General features: G+C 55.4%; 1 protein-coding gene and 1 long non-coding RNA gene across 4 annotated transcripts; both read left to right on the top strand.

The window, feature by feature from the left end:
• The first annotated feature begins 1,579 nt into the window (after nucleotides 1-1,579).
• C2CD2L (C2CD2 like) lies at nucleotides 1,580-13,245 on the top strand. Of its 3 annotated transcripts, none has more exons than XM_036324041.1 (14): nucleotides 1,580-2,324; nucleotides 4,266-4,361; nucleotides 4,738-4,857; nucleotides 5,023-5,133; nucleotides 5,236-5,352; nucleotides 5,880-5,991; nucleotides 6,108-6,216; nucleotides 6,893-6,957; nucleotides 7,059-7,186; nucleotides 7,273-7,441; nucleotides 8,602-8,703; nucleotides 8,834-8,970; nucleotides 9,056-9,341; nucleotides 12,411-13,245. In XM_036324041.1, the coding sequence occupies exons 1-14, from the start codon at nucleotides 1,971-1,973 to the stop codon at nucleotides 12,620-12,622; spliced, it is 2,118 nt and encodes a 705-aa protein (XP_036179934.1). In that variant the 5' UTR covers nucleotides 1,580-1,970; the 3' UTR covers nucleotides 12,623-13,245. The 3 variants fall into 3 exon arrangements, with proteins under 3 accessions (XP_036179934.1, XP_036179935.1, XP_036179936.1); XM_036324042.1 differs by having other exon boundaries at nucleotides 1,581-2,324; nucleotides 8,605-8,703; XM_036324043.1 differs by having other exon boundaries at nucleotides 1,582-2,324; nucleotides 8,605-8,703; nucleotides 8,837-8,970.
• A 791-nt stretch (nucleotides 13,246-14,036) lies between these two features.
• On the top strand, nucleotides 14,037-20,339 carry LOC118664193. The gene is made up of 3 exons (XR_004970259.1): nucleotides 14,037-14,195; nucleotides 14,276-14,388; nucleotides 20,289-20,339. It is a non-coding gene; the product is annotated as an uncharacterized LOC118664193 (long non-coding RNA).
• Nucleotides 20,340-20,780: the final 441 nt, after the last annotated feature.

Here is a 20,780-nt window from a genome sequence, read left to right as displayed (position 1 = left end):
GAAACCCAGGGGTGCCCCCACTCCCCACCACCCACCACCTCCTCTGGCTCAGGCACCTTGGTACTGACCTGCCAGCTTCTGTCTCGCTCTGCAAGTCTCTACTTTAAAGAGGTTGCTTAGCCTGGCTGAGCGTGGACCCAGGAACCAAGAGATCAAGGTTTGATTCCCCTCCGGGCTCATGCCCGGGTTATGGGCTTGATTCCCAAGGAGGGCGTGCAGAAGGCAACAGATCAATGATGTTTCTCTCTCATCAGTGTTTCTATCTCTCTCTCCCTCTCCCTTCCTCTCTCTAAAACATGATAAACACACACACACACACACACATTTTTAAAGCATTGCTTGCTTCCAGGCACTGAGATGACCAACTGGGTTTGGAAGAGAGAGATTTAATACTTTCGCTGTTGAGCTTCTAAGGAAGGCACTGGGTGCCAAAGTCCTTGCGATGTGCATGTGGAGAAGGGCCTCTTGGGGAAGGAGATTCTTTGAATCCTTTTGTAGAGTTTTCCTTCCCCTTCCTCCAGAAAGCAATGACAAGCTCCTGTCCTATAGAAATGGAGTGAACCCCCTTAAATCTAGGACAGGTGTGCCTACACCACAATTCTGGGTGCTTAATGGGATATTAGACACTTGGAGGGCAGGGTCCTCTAGCAGAATCTACTGACAGGCCAGTGCTACCACCAGCTCCCTGCTCGTTGCCACCCCCTCTACACATGCTCCTTAGGCAGGAGCTGTTACTATGGAAATATATTATTTTTTAAAAAGCAAGCAGCCCCAGGCTCAGGAAATAGCACCTGAACAAGCCCCCAGCAGCAGGGAGGTTAGTAGGGTGCTCCTGTGTCCTCGCTCCAAGGCGAAGTGGGGTGGGAATGGCAGGGGGGATAATGTTCCATGTTCTAGCCCAACCTCGACCAGCGACCAGGTTCGGGCTCTGCTCTCTCCCTGGTCAGTATCAGCTGCACCTGGACCAGGCACTGCTACCTGGGAGGCCACTCGGAGCCTACAGACCCGGGGCCTAACTTCGCCAGGAAATGGGAGTCAAGAAGCTGCTGAGCCGCCCAGCCCGTGTGGCTCAGTGGCTGAGCATCAACCTGTGAACCGGGAGGTCAGGGTTCCATTCCCTGTCAGGGCACAAGCTGGATCCCCAGTGTGGGGCGTGCAGGCAGCAGCCGATGGATGATTCTCTCTCACCATTGATGTTTCTATCTCTCCCTCTCCCTTCCTCTCTAAAATCAATAAAAATATTTTTTAAGAAGAAAAGAAAAAAAGGAGCTGCAGAGCCTGGGGGAGCTTGGAGAGGGGAAACGCTGTCCATGGGAGTCACCTCCTTAACCCCACAGGCGTCCGAAATGGAAGCAGCAGAGGGGAGAGCGGAGCAGCTTCCCAGGTGAGCGCAGCTACTCCGCGGGGAGCTGGGGAAGGAGGAGCACCCCGGTTCCAGGATGGGGCGGGAGGTCTAAGATCCCGCCTATTTTCAACCCCGGAACCACCTCCGCGGCCGCCTCGCCCTCCCGCCAGACTCCCCAGCGGCAGCGCCCCAAGCCCCAAGCCCCGCCCCTCTGGGTGCGGCCCCTTTAAGGCGGTGGGGGCGGGGCGCGCGGTGTTGTCAGTGTCAGCCCCACACGCAGCCCGGGAGCCCAGCGGTGCTGCCGGAGCCCCGCGTTCCTGCAGACGGCCCGGCGGGTCCAGGGGGCTCGCGCCTGGGCGGCGGAGGAGCCCGGCGCGGCTGGCGACTCACCCGAGCGGGACTGCAGGACCGAGGAGCGACCGACCGCGGAGAGGGACCCGGCGCGGTGGCCCCGGGACCCCCTGATCGCTCTCCGTGCACCCACCTTCCCGGCGCCCGCCCCGCAGAGCGCCCGAGCCCGCGCGCCCAGCCCCGGGGGAGCCGCCCGCCCCCGGCCGCCCGGGCCATGCTCCCCCGGGGCAGCGGCTGAGCCCGAGCGGGACCGGGAGCGCAGCCCGCGCGGAGCATGGAGCCGGGCCGGGCCCTGCGGGACGCGGGCTGGGCGGCCCTGCTGGTCCTGTTCGCGGCCTCGCTGCTCACGGTGCTCGGCTGGCTGCTGCAGTCCGCGCGCGGCTGGTGGCGGCGGGGGGCGCCCGGGGACCGGAGCCCGGGACCCGCTCCAGCGGCCGAGCCCGCGGGGCCCCTGCGGGAGCTGGGAGTGTGGCGCTCGCTGCTGAGGCTGCGGGCCGCTCCGGCCGGCGCCCCGGGGGAGCCCGGCGTCCGGGGCCTCCTGGCGTCCCTGTTCGCCTTCAAGTCTTTCCGGGAGAACTGGCAGCGGGCGTGGGTGCGAGCGCTCAACGAGCAGGCCTGCCGCGCCGGGGTGAGTCTGACGGGACACCCAGGGAGGGACCGCTTGCTGCCCGGAGGGCCGGATGGGGGCGGGGATCAGCGGGGGAGCCCGTGGCCTCTCTTCCTCTTTGGGATCAGAGAAAAGGGTGCAGGTGAGGCTGGAGGCGGTAGAAAGCCGGCTGGGTCCCGGGTTCAGTGTTCCTGTGGTCGGGATACCCTGGCTCCAACCCCGGTCCAAACTGCTGTTCTCATAGCAACGCTAACCCTGAGCCCGCGGGCGCTTCCGCCCAGTGAGTGTGCGGATGGCTTTGGGGGGCGGGGGGCGGGGGGCGCTGCGAGGTTGGGAGGGAGACAGGTAATACTCCTTCCCGGAATTTGCCTGATTCTCCTGCCCCCACACCCAGTTGACATTTCGGGTCCCAAGTCCCTGATGCGATCAGGCATATTCCAGAGGAGCCTGATTTACCCTCCTCCGGCCTCAGGAACCCACTGCTCCCGTCTAACTCTTCTGTTTCCATGCTGATGTGTTGAGGGGAAGGTGTCTGGGTGGAGAGCAGATAGTCAGTCCACACTCTCCCCGGGGATGAGCCTAAGCCGGCCACCAGCTAGCCTAATCTACTTCCTCCCCCCCCCCCCCCCCCCCCCCCGCAAGTCCCAGGAGGTGGGGCAGGAAGCTCTCCTGAGTCTGAGAGGTGGGGTGGGAGGTCGAGGTCTCCCTCTCCGGGGCTCCTGTCCACCCTGGCCCAGGAATCGCTCGGTGCTCTCACTCCACCAGGCCCCTCACTCAGAGGCGTCTCCACCCCCACTCCTGGGAGGGCTTTACTAACTGCCCAGATGCCTAGACACAGAAGTGACCACAGGAGAAGTTGCCCATCTCCTGCCCAGGTGGCTGGCAGAAATCCAAATGGCATCTTTCAGTCCATGCTTGGACTCACACATCTCCGGCGTTCCCCGCACCTTGTCCCTTGGTCAGGAGTGACTCCCAGGGCAGCTGACTCAGCTGGACATTGGCCTCTCTAGCAGGGAGTGGGGAGATTGGGGTTCCAAGCATCCGTCTCGCCATCTCCTGGGGCCTGGCCTCCAGATGTGACAACTGCAGAGCCAGGAATTGGCTTCCCTGAGTTCGGCAGGCAGATGAGCCCTGTGGATTTGTTTCCTCCCATCCCAAGGCCCAAGGAAGAGCTGTCAGTCCATCTGGGCCCCTGCCCAGTTCTCCTTCCCTCCCTGCTCTCCAGACAGGGCTGCAGCAAGTTGCCTCCACTGCAATGAAAGAATTAGGAAGCTCTTTCAAGCCCTAAGCTAAGCAGCTTTTTGCTCCCTAATACCACCCTGCTGTCTGCCTGGAGGGACCCAGACCTCTGGACCCTGCAGCCCTTTCAGCTTGCTTTTCTTCCCAGTCCCTCTGGGAAAGCTCCCCAAGGCCAGGCTGAGCTGCCTTCATCTCCAAGAGCATGGCTAGAATCATACTCGTGTGCACCCACATCCTATTTATCTGGAAGAAGCTTGGCCTCATTTCTCCAGCTCTTGCCTTGAATAAGTGGGCCTTACTGTTTCTACCCTTAGCTCAGTCATGTCTCTGTCTGCCCAACTATCATATATAAGTGACAACCTACAACGTGATTATTTTTTCTGTGCACCCCTTTCCTTTGGGTGGAGGATGGAGGATGAAGAGGAAGTTGGGGCGAGAGGAGGGAGGCTCCTGGTATTCCAGGAGAAATCTAGGGCCTTCTGCTCAAAGTGACCTGGTCTCTGCGGTGGGCTAGCTCCCCACTTCTCCCTGGCAGCTGCAGGGCCCTGGAGAGGTGGGTTTGGAGGACAACACATCCTATTTGAAAGCCCTGAGCCAAAGAGGGGTCAGGAGCCAGCCTGCAGCTGCGGCCTCAGCAGTGCCAGGTCCCGGCCAGCAACTCAGCAGGCTCGCCCTGCAGAGGCAGCTCCAAAGACCTGACCTATGTCCACATTACTCCCTCAGAGCTCCATCCAGATCGCCTTTGAGGAGATGCCCCAACTCTTACCCAGAGCCAGCATTGGTCATGTGACCTGTGTAGACCAATCAGAGAACACCATGGTAAGGGTTGGCTGGGCAAGGCTTCTTTAGGGTCTCAGAGGGGGCTGATTCCAAGAGTTCCCTTTAGTCCAAGGGCTCTTAACCTGAGGTTGATGAGTGACGAAGGGATCCAAGGATTGGCTTCAGGAGGTCTGAGAATCCCACTAAAGTGACATGCAACATGCAGTACATGTGTTCACATCTGCATTTTTCTGGGGAGAAGAGTCTTTGGCTTTTCTACGATTCTTTTATGGACTTGTGGCCTCCAAACAGTAAAGTCTCAAGGACAACTGAAGTGGGGAGGGTCTGCTGATCCATCACAGAGCAGGGCAAAGCAGGATGGCGCATCCTTCCTCCATGCCTAACCCTCATTGCCTCCATGCTTTGCCTGTCCCAGGTGCTGCATTGTCAGCTCTCTGCTGAGGAGGTGATGTTCCCAGTTTCTGTGACCCAACAGTCCCCCGCTGCCGTCTCCATGGAGACCTACCACATCACTCTGACACTGCCACCAACACAGGTGTAGGGGGTGTGGGAAATGGAGTTGGGCAGCAGGTGGTTCAATTGCCTCCGCCTTTTCAGCTGGGCTCCTTTCTAAGAGGGGGTTGGGGTGGGAGGGCCCTGGAGAGTGGGAATAATTGGGGGAGTAGGCAAGTCATCTCAGTCTCTTGGTCCCTGTCCCTAGTTGGAAGTTAGCCTAAAGGAAATCCCTGGCGAGGGGCTCCTTGTGTCCTGGGCCTTCAGGAATCGCCCAGATCTCAGCCTGACAGTGCGTCCCAAGCTGCAGGCCAGAGAGGTAAGGGAGCAGGGCTGGGGGTCGGGGGAGGCAGGAAGAGGCAGAGCAGGGAAGGGGAGGCCGAGCTGGGGGCCTGTCTCTGTGCTCCTCTTCTCCCTGCAGAGAGGTGAGGAGCAAGTGGAGCTCTCCACGATTAAGGAGCTGATAGAGGATGCCATCGTCAGCACCCAGCCAGCCATGATGGTCAACCTCAGGGCGTGCTCTGCCCCTGGAGGGCTGGTGAGTAGACACTGAGAGCAAATAGTTTGCACCCTGACCGGTGTGGCTCAGTTGGTTGAGAATCATCCCATGCACCAAAAGGTCACCAGTTCCATTCCTGGTCAGGGCACATGCCGGGTTTTGGGCTCGATCCTCAGTAGGGGGCTTGCGGGAGGGAGCTGACTGATGTTTCTCTCTCTCTCTCTCCCTCTCCCTCTCCCTTCCTTTCTCTCCAAAAATCAATAAGAAGATATTTTTCTATATATACATTTTATTGGTTTTTTACAGAGAGGAATGGAGAGAGATAGAGAGTTAGAAACATCGATCAGCTGCCTCCTGCACATCTCCCACCGGGGATGTGCCCATAACCCAGGCATATGCCCTTGACCAGAATCGAACCTGGGACCCTTCAGTCCGCAGGCCGACGCTCTATCCACTGAGCCAAACCGGTTTCGGCAAGAAGATATTTTTTAAAAAATCAAATTGTTTGCAGGCATAGTGTCTTCAGGGTACTATGTTGGAATTCTCTTTTGACCTTTTGTATTTAGATACCCAGTGAGAAGCCACCCACACTGTCCCAGGCCCAGCCAGCCATCCCCAGACCCACCCGGTTATTCCTCCGGCAGCTTCGAGCATCGCACCTGGGAAGTGAGCTGGAAGGTGAGAGCTCGCCGTGGCTAGGGGCTGCCGAGGTTATGGTTGCAGGCAGTTGGCCTCTCTTTTCCTTAGTGGCTTCCCATCTTTGATCTGAGCATCTAATTTCTGTCTCCTCCCAGGCACTGGGGACCTGTGCTGCATGGCCGAGCTCGACAACCCCATGCAGCAGAAGTGGACCAAGTCTGCGAGGGCGGGCCCCGAGGTGGAGTGGACTGAGGACCTGGCCCTGTAAGGATTCCCGCCCCACCCCATTCCCAGGCAGACAGCCATCCCTTCCAGCAAAGCCTGGCACAAACCAGCTCTGTTGTCACTAAACCTTGATGTGTGCCCCTTTAGGCCAGGCCCCCACTAGGTCCGGGAGTACAGATGTGACCACGATTCAGTGCCCACCTCGGTGTGGTTTCCGTGTCAAGGCAGAGATAGATGGATGCAAAGAGAATGGAATTAGTGGTCTCTTCGAGGTTAAGTTAACAAAAAGTGCACAGGAACGCCGCCTGGGGAGAGTAATTCCGAGAGGGGAATCAGCATCAGAGCAGGCTCGTGGAGGAGGGGATATTTAAACCACACCTTCCAGTATCAGGAGGGTTTCAACACGTGTTCCCGGCAGAGGGAAGAGCGTGAGCAAAGGGAACATGGCGGTTTGACATAGAGACAGAGACGGGAAGGCGGAGGGGGGCAGGGGCGGCGGGGCTTGAATGCCCCGCTGAGAAGTATGGTCTCCACTCGGGCCCTCTCCTATTCTCCTGGGAGAGGAAGTCCTTGGAGGGCAGGGGTGACTCTGATTGGAGCACTCATACCATCTCATTTATGTACATCACTGTCTGCCTCTGTCCTGTGATCAGTTGGAGGGTGGATTCCTTTTGCTAACCTCCCCCCTCCCTGCCCCTGCTTCTCCTGGCCGCAGGGATCTGGGCCCCCAGAGCCGGGAGCTGGTCCTCAGGGTGCTGAGGAGCAGCCACTGTGGAGACGGTGAGTAGGAGGCCGGAAGGCGCACCCTGGGGGGCATGGGGAGGCAGGTGCTGAGTGGAGCCTGACCATGAGCCCAGCTCATGGTGCTGCCCCTTCCCCAGCTGAACTCCTGGGCCAGGCCACACTGCCCGTGGGCTCCCCTTCCAGACCACTGTCCCGGAGACAGGTGTGCCCACTCACCCCGGGGCCTGGGACAGCCTTGGGACCCGCAGCCACCGTGGCAGTGGAGGTGAGGAGCGACCCGGGAAAGATGGGAGGAGGTAGCACAGGATGGTCTTTGAGGCCCGGGCTCTTTGTGCTCCCACCCCTCGACAGCTTCAGTATGAGGAGGGTTCCCCCTGGAACCCCACCCCCTCCATGCCACGCCCCAGCATCACACCTACCAAGAAGGTCGAGCTGGACCGCACCATCATGCCTGATGGCACCATTGTCACCACGGTCACCACTGTCCAGTCCCGGCCTCGCACTGTAGATGGCAAGTCAGGTAAGAAGGAGGAGCTGAGAGCCCAGCAGTGGCCAGGGGCCTTGAGCGGCAGGTCGGTGGAGGGACAGGGAGGGGCAAGGAAAGCTCTAACCCTAACCACCCCTGTTCTCCACCGCATCGTCCTCATTATCTCTGTCTCCCTCGGACTTCCCCTCTCACCCTCCCTCTCCCTGACTGGTCCCTCCCATGTCAACCCTGGGCCCACCCATCCCGCCACTGCGGGTGACTTGCACTTCCACCTCCTAAGTTTCCCGTCTTTTCACGGGTCCGGGTCCGTTCCCCTCTCTTTCCCCAGCCCCACTGCCTCCTCTTCCCTCCCTCTAGCCTCGGGCAGCCAGTGCCCTGCAGGACCCTTCCACACGCCCAGGGCCCTCCATGACATTCCTCCCATCTCTAGGGGTCCCGTGGGACTCCCCTCCGTGCAGGGGCCCCATGTGCCATCTCGCACTCAGTGTTTTCTTTTCTTTTTTTTTTTTTAATACATTTCATTGATTTTTTACAGAGAGGAAGGGAGAGAGATAGAGAGCCAGAAACATCGATGAGAGAGAAACATCGATCAGCTGCCTCCTGCACATCTCCCACTGGGGATGTGCCCGCAACCCAGGTGCATGCCCTTGACCGGAATCGAACCCGGGACCTTTCCGTCCGCAGGCCGACGCTCTATCCACTGAGCCAAACCGGTTTCGGCTCGCACTCAGTGTTTTCATGGCGTCTCCCCACACTCCCATTAGTTCCTGTGGTGCCTCTGTCCCCAGGGCATCTTCTTCTTCCTGTTTTTTTTTTAATAAGGAATATAAGATATTTTTTTGTTAAATATATTTTATTGTTTTCAGAGAGGCAGAGGGAGAGAGAAACATCAATGATGAGAGAGAACCATTGATCGGCTGCCTCCTGCACACCCCACACTGGGGACCAAGCCCCCAAACCGGGCATGTGCCCTTGACCGGAATTGAACCTGGGACCTTCAATTCACAGCCTGATGCTCTATCCACTGAGCCAAACTGGCTAGGGCCCCATGGTATCTTCATAATCACTCTTGTGATTCATCATCTCTGAGTCACCCCTGCCCTCTGAGTCACCAAAGTCTACATCTCAACAAAGATGGGATGGGCGGGGGCCATTCTCAAACACCCCCAGCTCACTGACCCTCCCCCACCCAGCAGACTCCCCCTCCCGCTCCCCGTCCAAGGTGGAGGTGACCGAGAAGACGACGGTGCTGAGTGAGAGCGGTGGCCCCAGCAGCACCTCCCACAGCAGCAGCCGTGAGTGGGGACCTGGAACGTGGGAGTGTCAGCTGGTATTGGGGCCCCAAAGTCAAAGCCATTTTGGGTGGGGCCTGGGGGTTCTGGTCCAAGGGGAGCTGGAGCAGAGTCGGGTCCACCCTCTGCCCAGCAGGGGAGAGCCACCTTGCCAACGGCCTGGACCCTGTGGCAGAGACAGCCATTCGCCAGCTGACAGAGCCCAGCGGGCGGGCAGCCAAGAAGACACCCACAAAGCGGAGCACCCTCATTATCTCAGGTGTTTCCAAGGTAACAGCTCTGGGGAGAGCAGCCAAGGTGAGGAGGAAGCCCGCACGGATCATTGCAGTCCATTCAAACCTGTCCCTCTCGCCAGGTGCCCATCGCGCAGGACGAGCTGGCGCTGTCACTGGGCTACGCGGCCTCTCTGGAGGCCTCGGCGCAGGACTCTGCCCGAGACAGCAGTGGCCCCTCTCCCCCGCCCTCGGACCCCCCAGCCGCCTTTCCAGGAGCCCTGGACGCCCTCTCCAGCCCCACCAGCATCCAGGAGGCCGATGAGACCACACGTTCGGACATTTCCGAGAGGCCGTCGGTAGATGATGTCGAGTCGGAAACAGGATCAACTGGTGCCCTGGAGACCCGCAGCCTCAAGGATCACAAAGGTGGGGAGAGGTCGGCAACCCCCTCCTCTGATACTCAGTGTCATGACCTGGGTCCTCCTGGAGCCTTAGGGACATGAAGGCCGAAGCCAATGGGCTGTGTCCTTCCACAGGGGCTGCCAGAGGCCCAGCCGGTCTCAGCCGAGCTACAGTAGAGAGGGAGCTGGATGCGCTGGGTCCTGTGGCATATTTACCACAAGTTTCCTTTTTCCCGTGTCTAAGTGTGTCTCTTCCTTCCCTTGTGTGTTTTTTTCTTCCTTCCCTTTCTTTTATTTTCATATATATTTTTATTGATTTCAGAGAGGAAGGAGAGAGAGATAGAAACATCAATGATGAGAGAGAATCATTGATCGGCTGCCTCCTGCACGTCCCACACTGGGGATCGAGCCCGTAACCCAGGCATGTGCCCTTGACCGGAATCAAACCCAGGACCCTTCAATCCGCAGGCTGACGCTCTATCCACTGAGCGAAACTGGCCAGGGCTCTTTCTTCCCTTTCATTATGTACTCTTTCCCCTGTGAGTATATGAATCCTACCCTGGGCCCTAACCGGTTTGGCTCAGTGTACAGAGCAGTGATGGCGAACCTTTTGAGCTCGGCGTGTCAGCATTTTGAAAAACCCTAACTTAACTCTGGTGCCGTGTCACATATAGGAATTTTTTGATATTTGCAACCATAGTAAAACAAAGACTTATATTTTTGATATTTATTTTATATATTTAAATGTCATTTAACAAAGAAAAATCAACCAGAAAAATGAGTTTGCGTGTCACCTCTGACACGCGTGTCATAGGTTCACCATCACTGGTATAGAGCGTCGGCCTGCGGACTGAAGGGTCCCAGGTTCGATTCCGGTCAAGGGCATGTACCTTGGTTGCCGGCACATACCCAGTGGGGGGTGTGCAGGAGGCAGCTGATCGATCTCTTTCATCGATGTTTCTAACTATCCCTCTCCCTTCCTCTCTGTAAAAAAATCAATAAAATATACTTAAATAAAAGAAAAGAATCCTACCCTAGGCTGACCTAGGACTGTCCCTGCGCCTTGTGGGCGGCTGGGGTACTCCTCACTTCTAAAATGAGGGCCTCCCCCAACATCTTCAGCCCTCTGTCAACGAGTCTGAGTCTGTCAACCACAACGGCACTTAACCATTAACCATTTACGGCTGAAGCCGGCATCACTTCTTGGGATAATGAGTTCCCAAACCCAAAGCCTGCCGAGTGAGCGCCCCCTCATGACCCTGGTCTGAACGGACCTCTTGGACGCACCCCTTCCTGCTCACATCCTGTAATTTGTCGATGAGCCCGTTTCAGGCGATCTTGTTCTTCCATGTCTGCCTCTGAGGACATTTCTTTTTTCTTCTTTTAAAAATATTTTTGATTTCAGGGAGGAAGGGAGAGGGAGAGATAGAGAGAGAGAAACATCAATGATGGGAGAAACATTGATCGAGCGCCTCCTGCACGCCCCGACTGGGGACTGAGCTGCAACCACCATATGTGCCCTGATGGAAATCGGAAATGGAGCCCTGACCTCCTGGTTCAGGGGTCAACACACAACCACCCAGCGACCACCGGGATGAGGACATTTCTTTAGAGACACCCTCTGTCAGCCTTGTTTTCCCACAGCGAAGAGTCGGGTGGCCAGTCTGTGGGCACAGAGCAGCAGCCCTCACTGCTCCGCGGCCAGTGCTCAGCAGGGCGCAGACTCACGCGGCCAGGACCAGGGCACGTGTCTCTACCTTCCTCCCCAGGAAGCCCGGCTCCCAGGCCCAGGGCCTGGTCTGTTCCGCGCGGCCCACCCTTCCATGCTTGGTCTTTTTTTTTTTAATATATTTTTATTGACCAGAGAGGAAGGAAGAGGGAGAGAGAGAAACATCCATGAGAAGAGAGAATCGTGGGTTGGCTGCCTCCTGCGCGCCCCGCACTGGGCTCTGGCCGGGTGGTCCTCCCTCCGCACCCGGCCGCTCAGCGCCCCCTCCCCGCTCAGCGCCCCCTCCTCCCGCTCAGCGCCCCCTCTCCCCGCTCAGCGCCCCCTCCTCCCGCTCAGCGCCCCCTCTCCCCGCTCAGCGCCCCCTCTCCCCGCTCAGCGCCCCCTCCTCCCGCTCAGCGCCCCCTCTCCCCGCTCAGTGCCCCCTCCCTCCGCTCAGCGCCCCTCCCTCCGCTCAGCGCCCTCTCCCGCTCAGCGCCCCCCTCCGCTCAGCGCCCCCTCCCTCCGCTCAGCGCCCTCTCCCCGCTCAGCGCCCCCTCCCTGCTCAGCGCCCACTCCCCCCCTCCCCCGCTCAGCGCCCACTCCCCGCTCACGCCCACTCCCCGCTCAGCGCCCTCTCCCCCCCGCTCAGCGCCCCTCTCCCCCCCCCCCCCGCCGCGCCCCGCCCGCTAGCGCCCCCTCTCCCCCGCTCAGCGCCCCCTCCTCCCGCTCAGCGCCCCCTCTCCCGCTCAGCGCCCCCCTCCTCCCGCTCAGCGCCCCCTCCTCCCGCTCAGCGCCCCCCTCCGTCAGCCCCCTCAGCGCCCCCTCCTCCCGCTCAGCGCCCCCTCCCTCTCAGCGCCCACTCCTCCCTCCCCCCGCTCACGCCCACTCCCCGCTCAGCGCCCACTCCCGCTCAGCGCCCTCCTCCCCCCGCTCAGCGCCCACTCCCCGCTCAGCGCCCACTCCCCCGCTCAGCGCCCCTCTCCCCCCCGCTCAGCGCCCCCTCCCGCCCCCCTCCCCCCCCCCCCCCCCCCCCCCCGCTCAGCGCCCCACTCCCCGCTCAGCGCCCCCTCTCCCCGCTCAGCGCCCCCTCCTCCGCTCAGCGCCCCCTCTCCCCGCTCAGCGCCCCCTCCCTCCGCTCAGCGCCCTCTCCCCGCTCAGCGCCCCCCTCCCTGCTCAGCGCCCACTCCCCCCTCCCCCCGCTCAGCGCCCACTCCCCGCTCAGCGCCCCCTCGCCCCGCTCAGCGCCCCCTCTCCCCCCCCCCCCGCTCAGCGCCCACTCCCCGCTCAGCGCCCCCTCGCCCCGCTCAGCGCCCCCTCGCCCCGCTCAGCGCCCCCTCGCCCCGCTCAGCGCCCCCTCGCCGCGCTCAGCGCCCTCTCCCTCCGCAGTGAGCTTCCTGCGCAGCGGCACGAAGCTCCTCTTCCGCCGGCGGCCCCGCCAGAGGGAAGCTGGGCTGAGCCAGTCGCACGATGACCTCTCCGACAGCATGGCCGCGCCCAGCGCCCGCAGGAAGGCCGGCAGCTTCTCCCGCCGCCTCATGAAGCGCTTCTCCTTCAAGTCCAAACCCAAGGCCGCCGGCAGCCCCAGCCCGCAGCTGTGAGGCCTCCTCGCTGAGCCGGGAGGGCGGCCGGGCACGGGCACCGGCGGGGGAGCGGGAGCCATGGGCCCTGCGAGCGGCGAGGACGCAGGGGTGCGGGGAGCAAGCGGGGGCGCTGCCTGGCACGCGTGGCCTCCCAGAGCGGTGCCCGCAGAGGGTCCCGGGTGCTCAGCTCCCCGACATCCCTCCTAATTTATTCGCTTTTCTATTTGTACGTCTGGGAGCTCCTGCTCGCGCCCAGGTGGCCTTGCCCATCTCAGGAGGCGGGCGGTCCCTGTGGGCTGGGGCTCCCTCCCTCCCAGCCCTGCGCAGCCCTCACCGTGTCCCTGAGGACATGGCAGCCCACAGGAAGCCGGGGTGGGGCAGGTCCTCCCTCCTCCGCCTCCGCTCCTGCCCCGCCCCCCCCTTTAGTACCGTTTTTTTTGTACTTGATGCCTCGCTGGGAGATCTCCTGGCGGGACCCCTCCCTGTACTGATGGCTCTAGGGGCCTCATTGAAAGACTGCCTGATGATGGACACGAGCGGAAGCAGGGGTCTTCCGCGGTGTGTTGAGAGATGATGATGGCCTTTGCTGTGAGATGATTTGGAACTTAATTTATTAAAGTCAAATTGGAATTTATAAACTGGACCATTGGTTATCCTTTGAAAGGGGAAGGGGCAGGGAGGCTGTGGGGTTGATGGGGTGGGAGGATCCCACACGGCCCAGGGAGGGGGGAGGGGACACACATATTGGGTTTTCTAAGAACTTCCTTCCTACCCAGCCAGTGTGGCTCAGTGGTTGAGCATCAACCTGTGAACCAGGAGGTCATGGTTCCAATCCCAGTCAGGACACATGCCCCGTTGCTGCTCGATCCCCAATGTGAGACATGCAGGAGGCAGCTGATCCATGATTCTCTCTCATCATTGATGTTTCTATCTCTCCTTCTAGCTTCCTCTCTGAAATCAATAAAAATACACATTTTTAAAAAGTTCCTTCCTGCAGGGAGGAAGGGACATGTAGAAAGAAGATGAAGAACAAGAGTCTTTAAAGAGTGAAGTTATAGCAAAAAAGGCAGTTTGCTAGTACAGTCTGAAAGGGTGAGGGCTACGCCCTCCATCTTGCTCCGGATCCTCCATTTTTGGGCAGCAGCCATTAGCCATGTGCTCAGCAAGGAGCTTCTTCCCGGAAGCCCAAGCCTCTGCTAGCCACATCTAGGATTTCTTTAAACTAACCAATGACAATCAAGGGAAGTGCTCGCCATAGACACAACCACATCCTGTGTAACAAGACCCTGACTTGCACCTGGCCAATCGACAGGGCCCACAGTCCTCTCTCCTCCCCTTACTCCAACCCCCCTATAAAGCCCCTCTTCCCACAGGGCTCTCTCTCTCTGCCCCCTGCTGCTGCGTTGGTGAGTGTGGTGGACGGAGAGCTCGAGCTAGCTCGAATAAAGACTCATTTTGCTTTTGCATCGGACTCGGCTGGCTCCCTGGTGGTCTTTTGGGGATCCTGAAATCTGGGCATAACAACTGGGGGCTCGTCCGGGATCCCAAGACCCTTGAGGGACCCCTGATCCAGAGAGTCTGACTGGCCGCGGTAGGTGTCTGTGTGTTGTGTATTCTGTTCTGTGTGTTATATGTTCTGTCCTATGTGAGCTCACTTCTGAAATTCTGTAGTGCCCGAAGCGGTCTAGGTGGATGCACTGCTGAAGGACCACGGGCGGGGAGAGTCGGAAGACGTTCTGCTCTTCAGGAGGGATGTGTATTCCCCCTCGAGGATCTGAGACGAGGTGGGTCCCTCCCGCCGGTTGGCATATGGCCATCGTCTAGCTTTCAGGTTTGCTTCCATGGAGTTGGAAGGCTGTACTTGTGGGCCCTTTAGTTGTCTGTTTGTGTTTTGTTTTTTTTTTTAATATATTTTATTGATTTTTTACAGAGAGGAAGGGAGAGAGATAGTTAGAAACATCAATGAAAGAGAAACATCGATCAGCTGCCTCCTGCACATCTCCTTCTGGGGATGTGCCCGCAACCCAGGTACATGCCCTTGACCGGAATCGAACCTGGGACCTTTCAGTCCGCAGGCCGACGCTCTATCCACTGAGTCAAACCAGTTTCGGCTGTTTGTGTTTTTTTATGTTTTATTCTGTGGACTTACTGTACGGACATTATGGGACAGACTCAAACTACTCCTTTAAGCATTATGGTCGATCATTCTAAAGAGGTAAAGGGAAGAGCCAGCAACCTCAGTGCGGAGGTCCGGAAAGGCTGGTGGCAGACTTTTTGTTCCAGGGAGTGGCCGACTTTTAACGTCAGGTGGCCGCCGGAGGGGACTTTCGACCTCCCCACCATCCGCCGGGTTAGGGACGTCGTCTCCCAACCCATGGAGGTACATCCTGATCAACTCTCTTACATTGTTACTTGGCAGGACCTCGTGGAAGACCCGCCATCTTGGCTTAGGCCCTTCCTACCTCCATGCCCTCCTGGGCCGAAGCCCATTCCAGCAGGGCTTATTGATCTGTTAGATTCTGTCCTTTTCACCCACCAGCCTACATGGGACGACTGCCAGATCCTGTTCACAACTGAGGAGAGGGAAAGAATCCTCAATGAGGCCTGGAAAGTGGTTCCAGGCATGGATGGGAACCCAACCACCAACCAGGCCCAGGTAGATGTCTCTTTTCCCTTAACTTGGCCTGAATGGGATTTCAACACGGCAGAAGGTAAGGAGAGGCTTCGGGTCTACCGCCAGACTCTAATGGGGGGTCTCCGCATGGCTGCTAGAAAGCCAACTAATTTGGCCAAGGTGGGGAATGTTCAGCAGGAAAGGGATGAGTCTCCAGCTGCCTTTTTAGGACGGATCATGGAGGCTTACCACACCTACACCCCCATGAGTCCAGAAGCTCCTGAAAACAAGGCAGCTGCAATCATAAGCTTTGTAAACCAATTGGCCACGGATATTAGAGTTTTGAGCTGGAATCTCTTTACAAATGTACAAAATAAAACCCCAAGACTGAATATTTCCTAAGAAAAATGGCAAAATTTTACCCAAAGGAAAAAAGATACTGGCTAGATTCTAGCAGCAGGATTGGCATTTCCATAATAAAGGACAGTTTTTAAATGCTAATGAAGGGTGTTAAAAAGTTAACTTCAAGGCCTAAAAGGAAATTCAGTAAAATTGTCTCTGTTACAAAAATTTGCTAAAAAATATGACTTAAAATAATAATTTGAATTTGAATCTTAAGAATTATTGAACTATATTAATTATAAAAATCTAAGTAGCCCCAGTAAAAGACGGCTATGCCCTTTAATTAAGGCTGGCTTCCCAAGGCAATTTCTAATGGGAGGAAGGGCTAGCCTCCCTTCCCCCAACAGAACAAGCAGGTAGGCAAAAATTTCCCGCCAGTGGCAACTTCCAAAGACAGGCTTGCTTCCCAGTTTCCCATCCTTGGGAGAAAGAATGTAAATAATTTACATTTTAATGGTTACCTGTTTCCAGTCAATGGCAGCCCAAGGCTTTGGGAGTTTGATAAATTAAATTAGATCTTCTGAAATAACAAAATGCTAAAATATTAATCTAAATTTGCCTCATGAAAATTCTAGAGGACAGAATTAAATCTGTTGGTTGATTATGTCTTGCATTTTTGAAGTTTATTCTTAAAAATGTTACTGATTGAGAAATGCTAAATATTTGACTTGCCAGCTAAAAGTTTAAGGTTCAGATTGAATTGGGAGAAATTGTGTAGTTGTGGTAGCTAAATGTGTAAAGTGTAGAAGTTTATTTTGAGAAAATAATTTTTTGTTTTCTCTAAAATAATTAGAAGTTCAAAATGTTACTCATTGGTCTGATAAAAAGAGGATTAATTTTGTGATCTCAACTGAAAATTTTAATACAAAAACCAGTTTAAATTTAATAGATATTCTTTAAGATAATTATAAAAGGTATAAACAGCTAATGGGATTTCTGTTTGTCTGCAATATAATGTTGGCCATCTATCTTTTAGGGATTTTGGTTTGCTCTTCCCTTGTTTATTGTGAGAATAAGGAAATCATCTTTTCTGTCAGAGAACAGTTTAGACAGCCACAATGTTGAGTTGCGTGACATGGCAGCCGCCATGTTGGCCGCATGGCTTGCCACGCCCCTGGGTGCCGCCATCTTGAAACAGCAAAGGCCCCTCCCTCTGACTTAGCCAATCACAAAAGGAATGTCTGCTCACTGCAGCAGGATGGGATTTCAGGGGTGGAGCTTTAAGGCGGAGTTTTACTGCAGAAATGCGGATGGGGCAGGAAGTGTGCTTGCCTCTCCCTGGTGGATTTATTTAATACTATTTTTAAGGTAATCTCTTAAATCTAGAAAACCCTGCTTTCCTTAAACTAAGGACAATTAAAGGTTATATGTTCCCTCCCTAAACAAAAGTTAAGTAGCTTATGTCAAAGTCTTTAAAAGGGACTGATAACAGTAATCCAATTTCTAAAGTGAAGTATGATAAAATTAAGTTGTCATGATATTCTTACATGCTATTATTCTACAAGTTTCATTAATATTTTTTTGATGCTTTATCCCAAACAAACTATAAATTAATTCTTTGAACGTTTGGCAGCAACCTAAGGACATGAAAGTATTTATTCCCTTCCACTGTGTGAAGGTCCCCTGGGAAGGCACTTAAGCATTCTGTATTGACCTCTCTTGACCTTTTTTTGCCAAGAGGATTCCAATTGTCTACAGCTGTTATCTGAGCTCTCCGTTCAAGCTGAGATCATGAAAAGCTGGTACCATGGATCTGTTTCTTGCCCAATGGCGTAAGCTGGGCCCTCTCTGGGGAAGAAACCTGGGTTCCCCATGATCAAGGCCAGGGCCCCGCCAGCAGGTGAGGGGATCCAAAGGCAGTTGCTGGGCATGGAGGCCAGAGGGACATAGGTTAACAAGGAGACATAATTGAACCTCACATCACCCTACTTGGCCCAGAGGATGGCTGGTATTCAATGACGGGTAAGACCCCCCCCTCAGGGAGGGGTGACCTAGGACAGGCACAGTTGGGGGGCCAGTAGGAGAGAACTTGGGGTTCAACAAAGGTGGGGCACAGATCCTCACCCCCCCAAAATTGTGCAGGGGCTTGAACACTAGCCCCTTCTGAGGAAGGTCTCCTGTTCCCATGGCTGCTTCTTGCTTCCCATGCCCAGCCCAGATCAGGAACCAAATAACAGAAAGATATTTGGTCCAGCTGAAATCAGAATCCAGATAAACGGAGGCTTGGCTAACAGACCCTATGTCTAAATCTAGCCTAACAACAGGAATGCTCAGAGCCTTCACAAGGATGTAAATTAAAATTATTGTTAGAATATTAAATTTGACAGTAAAATAGTTGTCAAGTTTTCAAATTAGTTAAATTTGGCTAACTTGAAATAGGTAATTATTCAAAAGGTATTAAGCAAAATTTTCATTTCGTGGTAAGCTGCTGGAAGACATCTTACCCAGGTATGGTTTTCCTGTTATGATAGGATCCGACAACGGACCAGCCTTTATTTCACAGGTAACACAGGTAGTAGCCAGGGCTATTGGGGCAAATTGGAAATTCTTATAGGCCCCAGAGTTCAGGGCAGGTATAAAGGATGAACAGAACTCTAAAAGAGACCCTTACCAAATTAACCATGGAAACTGGCGGGGACTGGGTGGCTCTCCTACTGTATGCCCTTTACCGGGTAAGGAACTCCACTTACACCCTGGGCTTTACTCCCTATGAAATCATGTTTGGCAGGCCACCCCCTATCATTCCTAACCCTGCCTGTGACTGTGTTTTGTTTGACTTGCTGTTTTCAATTGTTTGTTGGAATCTTCATGGAGGACATGGCCTGGTCTTTTTCTTCCTCCCTCCTCCTGATTCTGAGAGCGTCTATAGCTGGATTTCGGGTGATCTCCAGGCTTTCTGTCTGCAGGAGACCTCCCTATGCACCCGTTGTCTTTCCAGGCTGACTAGGAGTCATATTTCCCCACAGGTCGGACCCCAGCCTCCGGGATGGAGGACTCTATAGGAGCAGTCTGTAGTTTTCTTTGAAACTCCCATTGATTAAAGGGAGACAAGCAACTGGCCTGGGCTGAGACAAGGGGGGGCGGGGGTGTTAGCAGTTATGTTACCAGCTGCAGACCACTAGAAAAGCAGAGGAGGAACAAAGCTGAAGTCACAACACCGCCCAGCTCCTGAACCACCTGCTTGAGTCCATGCCACTGCGAGAGGGCAGTGACTTACGGGATTTGCTGGGGGACGCTCTGGCCGGGCCCCCGGGAGACCCTAGGTGAAGCAGCTGGCTCACAAGGGGGGCTGATGTCCCCTCTGGTGCACTCCCTTGGAGGAGGCCTGGTTGCTGCTCTGCCACAAAGGGAACTGGTGGAAAGGCAGGAGAGCGGAGCGCTGTGGCTGATGGGCAGGGTTAGCAAAGGGACACTCTCCCTGGACCTGGAAGCCATCGGGACTTTGAAGTTCTCCAAGAAGAGGAGGAGTCTGACTCAGAGACTGGCTGAAACCTTGTTGGGTTAGGAGAACCGAAGGCTGAATGTTGAGCTTGTAGACTGCAGTTTGCTGGGCAGAGATCCAAGCCCAGTTATATAGGGGTTGAGCTACCTGTGTGCAGCAAAACAACTTTCTCCCATGCCAGAATACATTTTAAGGAAATTGGACAGACTGTGTTTGTCACTAGAAAAAAGAACTGGCCACAGTGCACAGCCCTGACAGTGACCTGCAGAAAACTGTATAATAGACTCAGGTGAAGCCTGCATCTTCATGGACATGGCTCCAGAGAGATGAGGACAATTTTGCCTTATATAGAAGGGTCAGGAGTGGACTTTAGTCACCTCCCTAAGATGTTTGTATAGCCCTGCCATATCTCCTGTTTAGTAGCGGAGGATTTGGCTGCCTGAAGCGGCCATGGTGCCAATATTATATTTCACTGTATTAATATGTTGTATTAACCTTTGATTCTCTTACAGGTTTAAATGTAGCTGTAGCTGCCAGCAGTTGCTGTAGACCGGTGATGGTCTACAATCCTTGGTAGTCTTTGGGAGCAACTGGCAAGTGTCCAGTCTCCCACACTGAGGGACATTGTCATAGCTATGTATTAGCTGTCCTGGAAGGTGGTCAGTTACCATTCTTGTTGTGTTTAAGTTGTTGAAGCTGAAATGGTTTCTTTCCCTTCCACCGGACCATTTGTTATAGTTTGTCTCTGCCAGGTCGCAAGCCCAGCTCCTTCTGTGCCCAGGACAGCAGGGAGCCTGAGTTGAAGGTGACCTCTAACCAGACACACCCGCTGCAGATCACCCTCAAGCAATAGTTCTGCGTACCCAGTACAGGCCTCTAGAAGTAGAAATGCAAACTGACACATGATTGGGCCTGTAAGTCTCAAGACAGGGGGGGAATGAAAGGGCGAGGGCTACGCCCTCCATCTTGCCCCGGATCCTCCATTTTTGGGCAGCAGCCATTAGCCATGTGCTCAGCAAGGAGCTTCTTCCCGGAAGCCCAAGCCTCTGCTGGCCACACCTAGGATTTCTTTAAACTAACCAATGACAATCAAGGGAAGTGCTCGCCATAGACACAACCACATCCTGTGTAACAAGACCCCGACTTGCACCTGGCCAATCGACAGGGCCCACAGTCCTCTCTCCTCCCCTTACTCCAACCCCCCTATAAAGCCCCTCTTCCCACAGGGCTCTCTCTCTCTGCCCCCTGCTGCTGCGTTGGTGAGTGTGGTGGACGGAGAGCTCGAGCTAGCTCGAATAAAGACTCTTTTTGCTTTTGCATCGGACTCGGCTGGCTCCCTGGTGGTCTTTTGGGGATCCTGAAATCTGGGCATAACACAGGCATTTTCATTTCCCTTTTTAAAATTTTTATATTTTTATTTTTAAAAAAATTTTCTCTCTCTCTCTCTCTCTCTCTCTCTCTCTCTCTCTCTCTCTCTCTCTTTCATTTCCCTTTCTTGAACAAGCTGTTCCTTCCAGGGTATTACAGAGTGCGGAGGGTGGACTCTGGATCTAGGTTGCCTGGATCTGACTCCTGGTTCCGTTAATTGCCGTTGTGACCTTGGAAAGTTATGTAACTCAGGGTGCCTCCATTTTCTCATGTGTGAAATGGGGATGTCATAATAGCTATCATTTGGTTGTAGATGAGAAGTGATTAAAGTGCTTAGCACTCTCCTGGCA

Source organism: Myotis myotis, unplaced genomic scaffold (genome assembly GCF_014108235.1).
Source record: "Myotis myotis isolate mMyoMyo1 unplaced genomic scaffold, mMyoMyo1.p scaffold_m19_p_10, whole genome shotgun sequence".
Taxonomy (NCBI): Eukaryota; Metazoa; Chordata; class Mammalia; order Chiroptera; family Vespertilionidae; genus Myotis; species Myotis myotis.
Note: the sequence above shows the minus strand (reverse complement) of the source record. Positions and strands in the feature narration are given on the sequence as shown.